At 30.1% G+C, this 13,540-nt stretch overlaps 1 protein-coding gene across 1 annotated transcript in view; it reads right to left on the bottom strand.

Moving 5' to 3' along the window:
• Window positions 1-1,248: 1,248 nt before the first annotated feature.
• The window catches only part of LOC148619602 (uncharacterized), a 30,914-nt gene continuing 18,622 nt past the window's right edge, over window positions 1,249-13,540 (bottom strand). Inside the window, exons 15-21 of the mRNA XM_088579708.1 lie at window positions 13,349-13,478; window positions 12,768-13,067; window positions 11,489-11,619; window positions 9,820-9,997; window positions 9,052-9,168; window positions 6,917-7,099; window positions 1,249-6,611 (exon numbers count right to left, since the gene is read on the bottom strand). Of these exons, the coding sequence (XP_088435834.1) occupies window positions 6,519-6,611; window positions 6,917-7,099; window positions 9,052-9,168; window positions 9,820-9,997; window positions 11,489-11,619; window positions 12,768-13,067; window positions 13,349-13,478 (1,132 nt within the window). The 3' untranslated portion in view covers window positions 1,249-6,518. The remainder of the gene's footprint in view (window positions 6,612-6,916; window positions 7,100-9,051; window positions 9,169-9,819; window positions 9,998-11,488; window positions 11,620-12,767; window positions 13,068-13,348; window positions 13,479-13,540) is intronic.

Genomic DNA, 13,540 nt, shown 5'->3' with positions numbered 1-13,540 from the left:
TCTCCTCTCAACAAATAATTGGGAGATTATAATTTGTATGAAAAATAATATATTTAAGTCTATCAGTTAAAATTGGAACTACTAGGCAATTTCCCCGACACCATACACGTTTTGCCTTTTTCCCAAAAGGAAACCCGTCCTAGCTGTTAGTTGATCTATTACAAACACGTTTAATAAAGTATCTATGATTCTCTAATGACAATTCCTTAGTTTCTGTAAATTTTGTCGTTTCTGTCTCCATTTTTTTGGTCACATACACCATGCACGGTGCATTAAAATCAATTATTAATCGTTCTTAAAAACGAGTTGAGGAAGTCCTATAAATAGTAAAAAAAATCCAGAAGGCAGCATAAATTTGAGCAGTTCTAACCTTGTCCGTATAGCCTGCATTGGAATATTAAGCTTTCTAAAATTGTTAAAGCACAGTTCCAAAGAAGAGGGTCTAAGAATTGTTATAATCTACCATAGACCTGGTCTCTTTGCAAGTTTTACTTGACATTATGGAACAGTTAGAACTGATCTAATCTGTGTATATTTGAGTTGGCTATAAAGTCCTATACCCTTACTTCCATCCAAAGATTGAATCAATAAGAATTAAGGCTCTTTCTCAGTGTATAAAACAATAAATGAGCGAAATAGACCATACTCCAATGTTTGGGTGTATATTTATAAAAAACTGAAGGGAATTGTGTTTATTGTCAAAATGGTTGCTTAACAATTGTAGCACCATCTAGTTTCTTCAACGTGTAAATTCCCTGAATTTTGAAAAATATGATTTGATATACTTATGATACCTATAACTAGTAAAACAGTCCTTTAAGAATCTAGGTATAGTACACAACAGAAAAAAAATGAAATATTTTAAAATTCCTTCTAAAATTTTAAAAAGAAAACTACAGCAGTTTTGAATCTAACATTACTAATCAATAGATAATCTCCAGACTATATACAGTATCACAACAGCAAAGGTTATAATGGCTAGTCACACTCACCTTACCTGGCATAATTTAGGAGCAGAAAATATACTAGACACAACATAGTCAATGAAGAATTAATTTAACACAGATCACAATAACTTGAATACCAAGGGAAGGAACAGTTGTAAGCTTGGATGCTGCAGTTCATCCTAGTTTTACTAACTGGCTGATTAAAAAGGTTGTAATAAAAAAATAGAAAATACTTGAAAGCAAATCACTTTGGAAATCATAGTTAAAATATAAAATTTTCAAAAGATCAGACGAATCCAAGTAAACATGTGATAAAATTTTATTCTGATAATATTACAATCATCAATACAAGTAAGGATGAATAGCACTAAACCATGAATGGATTACATGACTGTCAAATGTACAATTATACACTGAATTTAATGAATGTTTAGGTAACCTTGAAGAAAAAAAATCTACAATGTACATTACTCATGATGTAGTGTTACCAAAATGATTTTATACTACAGCTGAAAGATGAAATTTTACACAAAACTGAAACAAGAGAAAAATTAAAGTTTGGGAGTTCAAAAAACCAAACCAATCAGAAGGAATTCCAACATTAAGTTTCAAGTAGGATTTTTACATAATAGTTCTTTTTACAATAGTCATTAGAATATGCAATCTTTTTTATTCTTTTTACAAAATCACAAGAGAAATCTAGTACTTTTTCCTGAAAAGTACTTAAAAACTAATTGTGCTGGTATATATAAAAGTGAAAATTCTTTGTTTTAAACAGAACAGAAGAGAAACATTGTAGAGGATAAAAGAATAAAGACTAGAAAAAAGAAAAGATAAATACTTATCAGAACAAATCAATCACAATAGAAATAATTTTCACAAGAAATTCTGTCTTCAAAAAATCATTTTAAATAGTCTGACTCTCTCTAAAGTAAGAGTTTAAAGTCCACCTTCCATTTGAGGGTGACTCCAAACCATACCTTGGAAGTTTAATAGCAAGACTACAAATATCATGTTCAAATCATTGATTATCTCCCCTTAACAACCTATTTCCCAGACTATTTTGTAATGAGTTAGTTTTTTTAAGATAAAGGTGACATTGTGCTACCATAACAACTCTAAACAATTAAGTTACACACTAGTACTTTAGAAAGAACAAAGGGAGGTAATCAGAAAACCAGTGCAGAATCACAATACACAGTTTTCATTTCCATGAAAGACTCTTCAAATTATGCTCTTTAATGCTTAATAATTTATTTATACACCAGAAAATATTTAGACCCTTTCAATATTATAATTGAGAATTCCTATACATATTTCATCAATTTCACACAAATACAAAAAGTATAGCTGGAACATGTATTTCTGTAGATAAAAAAAATCTTACAAAATTAAAATGATAATTCATACTGTCCTCATTTTTAAAGTTTTGAAAATTAAATGACTTTTTTCTTTAAATAAGCAACTTAAAAAAAAAATACAAATAAGTACAAACCAAAGCTGCTTATTTCTATACAAAACAGAATGACGAAATGAAGGAGAATACATTTATCAAAAATCTAAAATGTAACACCGACAACTGTAATTCATGATGATAAATGCTACCTCTATTTATTAAAACTACAACATACATAAAGTATTTTTTTTGAGAAAATGACAAAATTTGACACATAGTAACAATGAATGGTATGTATCGGTATAAAATATGTCAATTTTATGAAATAGTTCCAGGCAAAAAATATACACTATTTACAATTGAAATAAACATTTTACAAATAAAACAGAACTATACACTTACTTATGTGTAGAATTTGCTAATTACTACTTTCTCTATAATAAATCACTGCAACATAATTTTAAAATTCATGTGAAAGAAAGTGATAACCGGTTAATCTGAATTTAGGCAAGGATGTAAGCTTGATATTCACACGTTAAGAACAGTTAAGCAAAATTCTAAGCTTGATAGTGAACCTGTGATTACTTCCAAGAAGAATGCATGGAAAAAATTAAGTTTTTCTCTTACAATTTTTAAAGCTTACATTAGTTAAACTGATTCTCCGTATCTGTTGGAGTGGACACACACACACACAAAAATGATACATAAGGGAAGAATTTATGAGTTCACAATTTATCCTTATCTTTAGTTATTCAAGAATACTCATTCTATGACTAAACACAAAAAAAAAGTAAAAAAAAAACACTGAAAATAAATATTCAAACTAGCTTTGTACAGCCTGTAATATTCAAATGATATCATGAGTACTGTTAAGATATTTTGTGACAAGTTTTAAAACACCCTTAAAGGCATGTAAGAGAACAAGATTAAAATATATCAATAAATTTAGCGTTAACAAAACAAATTTAAATATTTTAAATCAAATGAATCTTATGGTGCTGAGACTAGGAAGTGGAGGAAAATCACTCAGCATTTTTCAATATTATGACTTAATCTAGCAACTTTTAAATCTATTAGCTATAAAATTAAAAGAATACCAAGTGTTTTCAATATAAGTAAGTGGAAGCTGACAAATCTATGTATTTCAATTATTAAAATTGTTGATTATTTAGCGAACTGTTCATGGATCCCCCCAAATAAAAGACGAATTAGTGAAATGCCTTTATAGAACAATTAATTTAAATGTTATCTACTTCTGTAAACCTGGAGGCCATCTTGACGGTTATGCTTTCAGTAAAAGCCTTCATACAACAGCTCCATGATGTAATTAATAATTACGAAACTAACATTTTTTTTTAGTAATAAGAATTTTAAAAATTTAGGCCTCACTAATTCTTAATACTATTAAGATGGAAACAGACAATATATTATTGATAATTGATTTAACTACAAGCCCTGATCTTGGGAAGGGCCACTAAAGCTAAATGATAAAAAGATTTTCAAATTCTACACTTATGAGGTAGCTATACTCTTATTATGCCTTTCAAACATTAGACAAAGAGAAAATTTGCATAAAATGTATTAATGATGGCAAAATGATGATGCATGTATATGAAATATGATAAATTTAAATATTTAACTATTATGGTACACCTTAAAACCTATAGGTATGAAAGCAAAAACTTGCAATATACAAAGCATTCAACAAGCACACCAGAAATACACACATATATGAAGGATTTTTTGTAAAAGCTTTGATTGTTGTGAGTAATATGTTAACCCTGATTTTTATCGGACAATTCACCATGGCACAAGGTCTCAAGTGAATTTAATTTGGTCGTCTCAATGAATAGCTTCGACAGCTTTAACACGGAGAAAAAAATCATTTAAAATCTGATAATAGAACATCAATGGTACTTAAAAAAAAATTAATTCACATTTGAATCTGCTGTTAATTCATTACAATTTTTATTTTTTCTATATTATGATTATTAACAAAAAAAATAAATTTTGTCACAATTTTATACTCCTGGTTCTAATATATTAAATAGATTTAAAATTCATAATAAAGTTTGATTACCTTACCAAAATACTAAATAGTATATATCTCCTATTCATCAATGTTGTTGATAAAATTAAATGTCAGTATTTGATGCATGAAATTTACAGCAAGATCCATCAGAAAAATATTCACACTACAAAATAATCCTTTTACAGGGAAAAAATACACTCTAAATCCATTAAACAGCTTTTGTACAAGAAAAATATGTAAACAAGTCTCATTGCACTAAATTAACAAGATAAATATATTTAAAACACTAACAATCTTTAGCCTTCATCTCTTGACAAGAAAACTACAAGTGTTAAAACATCTATATTCTAATACTAATACAATTCATCATACTGTATCTATAGCGATAGTAATAATAATCTAATTGTTGTAATTCTTGATACTTTATATACTGCCACAGTCAAAAGTGAAAATTATTAATAAATTTAAAAGATAGCTTCACTTTCATTCAAACCATCTCCTTCTGAGGATACATTCAGTAAAAATCATATGGATATTGAATAATGCAATTAGCAACAATAAGAAAACATCAGTATACATTATTTCCCTACTGTTATGTCAATGAATGCAACTCATTATTTAGTTCATTTCAGTGAGGAAAACAAACTTAGGAACGCTACTGACCATTTTTAAAGTATTTTTACGGATTTCTCTAACAAAAAAGTTGTCATCTATTCTATGTTCATTAAAAGAGGATAAAAAAAATCATCCTCAGTCATGTAACAAAGGCTTTTACTATTCACAACTAGGAAATCTGAATGATGGATTTTTACAATGAAATTCTGATCTGACAACCATAAAATTATTGCCATATAAGTTTTGAGTTCATCATTTATAACTTGTTTTGAAAATAATTCTAAGAAAGTACAGTAAAATCTTAAATGATTGCTGACATTTTAACCAATGTAAAATTGTCTGAAAAAAATCCTACTAGGAAAGCTTAATTAAAGATATAATGTTCTACTTCATTATTAATGTAAATCTCATATCTCATTATCAAACTTCATAAGTAAAAACTTCAAGAAAAGACTAGAACATGGCTTAGTTCAATAAAAAAAAAATCCAATTTCCGAAACATTTACATAGTGTCAAATTCCCAAAAACATTTACATAGAGAAATAATACTAAGAGAAAGTTACATATGTAAACTTGTAAATTTCGCAGGTTGACACTGTTTTCTGGGAAGTTAATCATTGTGCCTATTTTTGAAATTGCTGAGAAAAATGAGGAAAGTTTCTTTAATTCAGAAGCATTAAAATTTTGCACAAAATTTCTAATATACAAGAGATAAGAACATTTTTTTAAGATCAAAATTGCCAGGTTTATTGTCATTTCCATCACACGTTACCTATGTAAGAGTAACAAGCTCAAAACCAAAGATGAATTATCTTAATTTACAAATGTTCCTATCTAAGATAACTTGGTGTTATTTTAATTGACACATTCCAGTGTTTCGTGGAACAAAATCATTAAAAATAGCTTTACTTTAGTATACTTTAAATTAACTCAAATTTTACAGCAAAGAAACTTATCTTAGATTTTGAGCTGAAAGTAATTTTAACCTAAAATATACTTGTAAAAAAATTCTAAGCCTTCAATTAGATTAAAAAAAAATTGATATAAATTACTAGAAAAATTTAGATGACAAAAATCGAAAAAAAATACAATAGTCAAAATATAAATATAAACAAAGTATATATTCACCGACAACACCATAAGATTTTAACATCAATCAAGATTATGACTGTAACAATCACCTATTCTTTCAATAAATTGACTACATATAGATTCTGGAGTATAGCTGCACTGTTTTGTCAAGTGATCCACATGTCAATATTTCTTCATTACTTAGCTTAATCTTTCTTTACTACACTACATCACAACTGGCTAAAACCACAGAAACACAAGCTTCTTATGCTAAAACTGGTTTAACCTTTCCATGGAAAGCTATTCAGGTGTACTTTGAAAACACAACTGACATGTGTATACACTGTAATCAAAGTCTATCAATACACAAGTCTTTCCAATTGTGTACCAATTCCACTCAGTATGTGTACATGCCCACTTCAGTGAGTGTTGAATGATGCACTAGTTGAGTTGTGTATTAGTTCATCCATTTTCTACACCGTTTAGCACCACAACAACAGGGTATTTTATGTTGCTCATCTTCAAAGTCAAATTTATAGTCATATGTGAGCTGTAAAGAGAAGAAAATGTAAAAGCTTTTTTTTCCCCAAGATTTACATATTTTTCTGCATATTTTTTTATATGAAAAAATATAGAAGATTAATGATGTTACCCAAAAATATGAAAGTTTATCAAGGACATATTGTTTTTATTCCTTTTTTAATATTTCCTTTCTTGGCTTCTACTAGCTGTTGTAATTTCTAAATTCATAATCTGATAAAATGTCAATTACCTCTACTTGCTATTATTTTTATATTCGATAAAATGACAAAAAATGTTAATGAATTTGCTTACAAATCATTAAATTTAACTTACTTCTTCTCCTTTTGGTATTCTGCGGTTTGTGATAATGATAATTTTACTCTCCTTGTCAAATGGAACCACCTCTGCCACACAGTTAGGATCACACGAATGGTTTATGTATCTAGCAGGACCACCTGCCATTGTGGCATCCACGACCTGATCTGAGTCAATACGGAACATATAGACACCACGGTTCTAAAAATATAAATTAGCATTCATGAAAACTCCTAATATCGTATTAGTTACAAATAACATCCAATCATATCATTTGGCCCAAAGTTTTGCATTACTAATTAAAAAGGTCAATAAAATAAAAATACTCAAAACAATTTTTGATCTTGTTTTAACCAACTTTCAGTATCTTGTTGTCTAGTACAGTCGACTCCGCTTAATGGCATATCGCTTTATTGCATATTTCGGTTATTAGCATAATTTTCTCCTGCACAAAACCATTTCCTTTTATTCTATTAGGAAAAAAATCGCTTATTTGCAAAGGCCTTGCAGGTGCATTTCGGTTTATTGCATAGAGAATTTTGCCTCATCCAGGTAAAGACAGGTTTTCCCAAATTCTATTTTAAGCCTTCAGGTCATAAATATGTCAATCATATTTATTGTTGTAAAAACTAAATTATCATCAATCAGGAGGTGTTAATAATGGATTAAAAATGTAATGGACATAAAAGACAATTTAAATGATTTCTAATTAAAATAAACAAGCACCTAGGTGAACAATGACTTTTGACGACATACCAAACATCACCTTATGATGCGGCTTGGGATTCGGCTTGGGGTATTTTTTATCCCTATTTAAATTCTTCCGACTACAAATGATTATCAATGTAAATTTAATATTCTTTAATAAGCTGAACAGTTTTTAGTGAGCTTGGGTTACTAGGCAAAAATATCAACCGAAAATTAAAAGTCATCATTCATTCAGTACAATGTCTAATGAAATTCAACTATCCTAAGGTGCCCCATACTATCCACACTTCATAGGAATATATCGAGGTCAATGACACGTATAATACACAACTATCAGTGTACAATGGTGATGAACAGAGGAATAAAAAAACACAGACCATTTCAAAAGCCCACAAACTGCAAACATTGATGAATATTACACTGAATCCTGGCTGAATTATGAAATATGGGATTTTCTTTCATAGAAAGGTCAGGAAATTACTTGACTATTTATAGATGAGAAACACGTGGTTTTACTTATAAATACACACAACGTAAAGAAGGTCAATAAACAAGACAAACACAATATATATTATTATTTATTGATGAAAGAACAATACAATGAGAAGGTCTACAACAATCAAATACCAGACCAGAAATATTGAACAGTGATACCCCTGGTTGATTCACAGTATCGTCGTCTTACCTGAACTCACACTTCCGGTAAAATCCTAATTTCGGTTATAAGAATAGCCCGGTTATTTGCATAATTTTTACTGGCAAATAGGCTATGCAATTAAGCGAAATCCACTGTACTAGTAAATAAAGAAATCATTATATGTTAACTTTATATTGGCCTAGCTACTTTAAAAAAACTACACATTGTAGTTTTAGTCTTCAGCTGCCCTCTCAGACCAATACAACTAGCCTTCAATCAATAACAAATATAGAATTTGGTAATAACGTAGATATAAAGGTTTTTGGTACTGAATGTTGTATTTGTTTTAAAATAATAATGAAGTGTTAGAAAGTTACTCTTTATGAAGATTTTAAGGTTTCTGGTGCTGATTGCTGTATTGGTTTTAAAATAATAATGAAGTGTTAGAAAGTTACTCTTTATGAAGATTTCAAGGTTTCTGGTGCTGATTGCTGTGTTGGTATTAAAATAATAATGAAGTGTTAGAAAGTTACTCTTTATGAAGATTTTAAGGTTTCTGGTGCTGATTGCTGTAATGGTTTTAAAATAATAATGAAGTGTTAGAAAGTTACTCTTCAGGAAAAATTCTAAGGTTTTTGGTACTGACAGCAGATATTCAGGTTTGATCCTATGATAAAAACAGAGAAGCTACAATACTTGGAATGGTTTCTGAATTTACAACACATCTGAGCGACCTAGTGAAAAGATTCTCTTTTTTACAGTGTTTAGTCACCTCCCTTCCCAGTTTAGTAAAAGTTAATTCTCTCACCTGTTCATTATAGGAAATTTCTAATCTATTGGCTACCTCATCTCTAATCAGATATCCAATATACTCTATAACCATCGTGTGTTTCTCTAAATCTCGAGCAGCAAACAGACCTAGTCCCTGTAAGTAAAGTAAAGCCAGAGTGGTATTGGTATCAATGAAGTACAAACAAACAAGTCCAATAATCTACTTTGATTAGAAATACATGTAATTACCTACTTATTTTCCTGACAAAGTTGATATTTGGACAAGTCAAAGTACAGGCAAAGAAGTATTAGTATAAATTGGCTAAAAAAATTCTTACAGTGTGACTGCAATAAATTGTTCAAATAAAGTACATGGAATTGTGATATCACATCCTGTGAAAGTACTACTGTTCGTGGGGTACCAGTTTTCGTGGTTTCTGTGGGTTGGCGAAACAACGAAATTTCATTCCCAATGAATAGTAGATTCCCAATGATGTGTATTCTAAAAACTTCAAAACCACAAATTCAGGAATCCATGAACTTGTGTTTCTTCCCTGATCCATGAAAATTGGTATCCACGAATTAAAGTACTTTCACAGTAAGTTAAAATATGCAAAAAAAAATCTTGCCTGAATTAGTATAATGTTTCCACCTATTATCCACATAAACAAACTACTCATTACCAATAACACTTATTAAAGGTATTCCCATATTCTAGATACATTTATACTTTATAGAATTATCATTCAAATTTTTGCACCAGTCCGATGGCTTAATTAACAAATGTCCTTCATTCTGCTATTACCTGAATTCTAGACCTGCCTAAGAAAACATTTGTCCTCCATTCTGTTTTTAATCTCCTATATTGCTGTGACTTGGAATGAACAAACTGTTTCATGTATGGTGAGTTAACATCTCCTGTCACCCCTGTAACCATGACAGGGAGGGATCGAGATGTATGACTTGATTGTAATGTATGCTTTCTGTAAAATAATTTCAATTCATATCAATATCCTACAACACAGTGGAAAATTGATAGCCATTTAAGATCGTTCTCCCCAGGATTAACTGATAGCGCTGTATGAAGCGCATGTGACACAACATTAATAGATCCCGTGTTGAAAAGTGCCGTATCGTATTTTATGTATTATTCAAAAACCGATCTGTGTATTCAATATGTACTTTGCTGTTTATATTTATATGAATAATTCATAACTAAATATTTTACAACTGAACTTGAAGTAATTATAACTTTAATGTTTTTTTCTTTTTATATTTAACATAGAAATTAAAAAGATGTTCTATTAAATTTGTTTAGGGGCCTCTTTTCAGTGCGGTATTCATTTGGTTAAGAGCATTATCTAATAAAGTCTTTTTTCTAGTCTTTGTAACTTTCATATATTTATAGATTTAGAATTATCTAATCATGTACATTTACTAGGCTACTCAGGTCTTAAAATCCATGTTGCCAAAAAATGCCAATTGTCAATTTTTAGGAAGTCAATAGATTGGAGGTAACATAGTTGTCAGAAAAAAAAAATCTTATTCTTGCTATTTGAAGATGACACATTAATTGTTTTGTTTTGTTGTTTGCTTTTTTTCAATTATTGTTATTAAGTTTATTCACGACAAAAACCCCCCATCTACATTTTTAAAATCATGGCTTAACTTAATTGGACATTGGTGGCAGCAAGATAGCACAATACTAAGGTCAATAGTGCGAAACTAGATAGTGCTGTGAAGTGCAGCACTTTAAGGGCCTGGGGAGAACACTGTTTAAGGATTGTTTTCAATTTTTGATTTTAAGTTCTGCATTATAATCAACTACATGTATGAGGCAACTCTTCTCCCACAACAACAAAATGGTTAATGAATAAGTATTAACTTAACTACAGTTGTTTACTAGTATGCAGGCATAACTCGCTGGATTATAATAATTTAATATCAAATAGTCCAAACTAGTTACAGAGTATAATCCATTTATTATACTGTTTGGGATAAGGCTGTCATGGGTTGTGGACCAAGTTTATGATAATGCAGTGTTTAGATAGGTTATACAAAATAATGTGCCTTGCTAAAAGGAACCAACCATCCAACATCTGTACACATGTTACAAATTAAAAAAAATATTTACATGTAAATGGGAGCAACAAATTTTCATCATCACCATTTTCTTTCATAATCTGGTTGCACATTTACTATATAATTTTTGTGAGTTTTATTTTTCATGTTATGTGCTGTTTTCTTTGTTTCATCTTAATTTCTTCAATAATGAACTTCAGATTTAAATTGACTGTAGACACCCTTTATTTCTTTTAATAGTAAAACATTACTACACGTAGTTCAAAAATCTGTACCCAATATAATTATTGCAAGGAAAATAATACCCTCTTCCATGCATAAATGTGTGCACAAAGTCTATTATGTATGAACTGTTCAGAACATGGAAACAGCTATAGATAATTCGGACTTACTTCCTAAAATGAGTTCTAAGTTTAGGTTCTGTTCTAGCACACCCAGTAGGGTTGATTGTTAACGGCATTTCTATTAATTCACAGCGCCCAAACTTAAAGGCGTAGTTCTTTAAGAGATCAGTTCCTGGAAGCTGCAAGAATAAAAAGCAAGGGTTAAACACAGGTCACTTGTGGACAAAGAGACAATAATTAGATGATTGTAATGGGAAACATATGACCATCCTGTTAACTTAGACATACCTTTTTCTTATGTGAAGTAATCCTATACATAAACTTTAAAATCTGAAGATATAACTTAATTATTATTAAAAGAATAATTTATTATTAGGACACTGACATGTTCCTTACTGATGATCTCGTAATTCTATCCATAGGAACAGAACATGCATTATGCTGTATGAATGTAAAAGGAACCCAGCAATATCATAGACATCCATATGCTTTTACTGGATTAACATAGTTTAATATCATGAAATGCTTGTATTTGGGCATTTTTTAGCCCCAATTTCAAAAGTGGTTGGGGCCATAACCCCCCAAATTTATACCAACCTTCCTGTTGTGGTTTGGTACTTTTAATGATAAAATATTATAAAAATCAACCAACAAATATTCTTGCAATTGCACAAAAACTAAGTGTGTACAGATGATAACATCATGATGACCACATCGAAATACCATTATACAACCACAATTTTTTTTTAAGTTGTATAAAAACTGTAGTGTTGGTTACAAATTTACTGAAGTACGAACTAAACACAACTGATATATACTGATAGAATATTGACAAAGTTCAACAGCTAAAAATTAACATCAAATGTTTGTCAAACTTGTCCATAATAGGACGTGCACATCTTCATTTACATGACACTGTGCAAAGTTTAAATAACCTTGGTTCAATACTGTCTGAGTTACAGATTACACAATAGAAGGTACTCCCAAAGCATGATAGAAATAGAGTTGAAGGCTGATACACCTATCATTGTTGGTGGTACAGGTAAACTACACTTCATAGGGATTTTTCAAAGTGCTTACTAAGCTACGGATTCAAACATTTAATCCGATGTAGATTCAAATAACTATGGAATTAATCACCAAGAGAATTCTCTAATATAAAGTTTTAAATTTTAATTATCCAGTTGACAACTTTAGAAGTTAATCAGGTGTCTGTCATTAAATGAAGAGAAGATTAACTATATTCCCTGAACACCATCATTGTATGTGATGTCACAAAAATATATAAGTACTTAAGGAAAACTTTGTTTTATCACTGAAAACTTACAGATTCAATCACCCTGATAATAGCTGGCTCTGTCAAACCAAATAATTCCTCCCCTGTCATAAAACTCGGGAATATTTTCACTAAATCAGCATTTCTACGCATTTTGTCCAAAGGTTCTAGAACTTTAAACCACACAGCTCTCGGAGAATTGTCTTTCATCACTATGTCCTCGAAACCAGCCTCGACAACACGGATCATGAACTCCGGTTTTCCATCATTGTCACTTATACTACACACATAACGACAACGTTTATATAATCTTCGCATACTCCAATAAAAACGACTAGATTTAAAACCAACCTGAAACAAAGCAGATATAAATCATATAATACATTAAAGTAAAATAAATATTTACAGGCTATTACACACATGAAGTAGCATGTATACAACCACTCATTCCACATGAAAAATGTCCTACGAAACAGGAAAGTGATATTGAACTCTGATTGTACTACTTACAGGATAAAATCTGCGATAAGAAATTTGCCAGCAATCTGAACTCTGATTGTATTATTTACAGGATAATTAAAATTTGTGGTATGAAATTTGCCAGTAGTCTGATCTCTAATTGTACTACTTACAGGATAAATAAAATCTCTGGTATGAAATTTGCCAGTGGCTATTTGATGTGGTAATAACTGTCCTACACTATGTAAAATGAGAGAACTAATACGTAATGCATATGTTCCTTCCTCCTGTCCTCGTATCATACTGCAATAAAATAAAGTTGGTTATACTAAATACTAAAATACTGCTGGAACACCTCACTATAA

This window comes from Perna viridis, chromosome 4 (assembly GCF_037379345.1).
Source record: "Perna viridis isolate PV_CMFRI_1.1 ecotype Kerala chromosome 4, ASM3737934v1, whole genome shotgun sequence".
NCBI lineage: Eukaryota > Metazoa > Mollusca > Bivalvia > Mytilida > Mytilidae > Perna > Perna viridis.
Note: the sequence above shows the minus strand (reverse complement) of the source record. Positions and strands in the feature narration are given on the sequence as shown.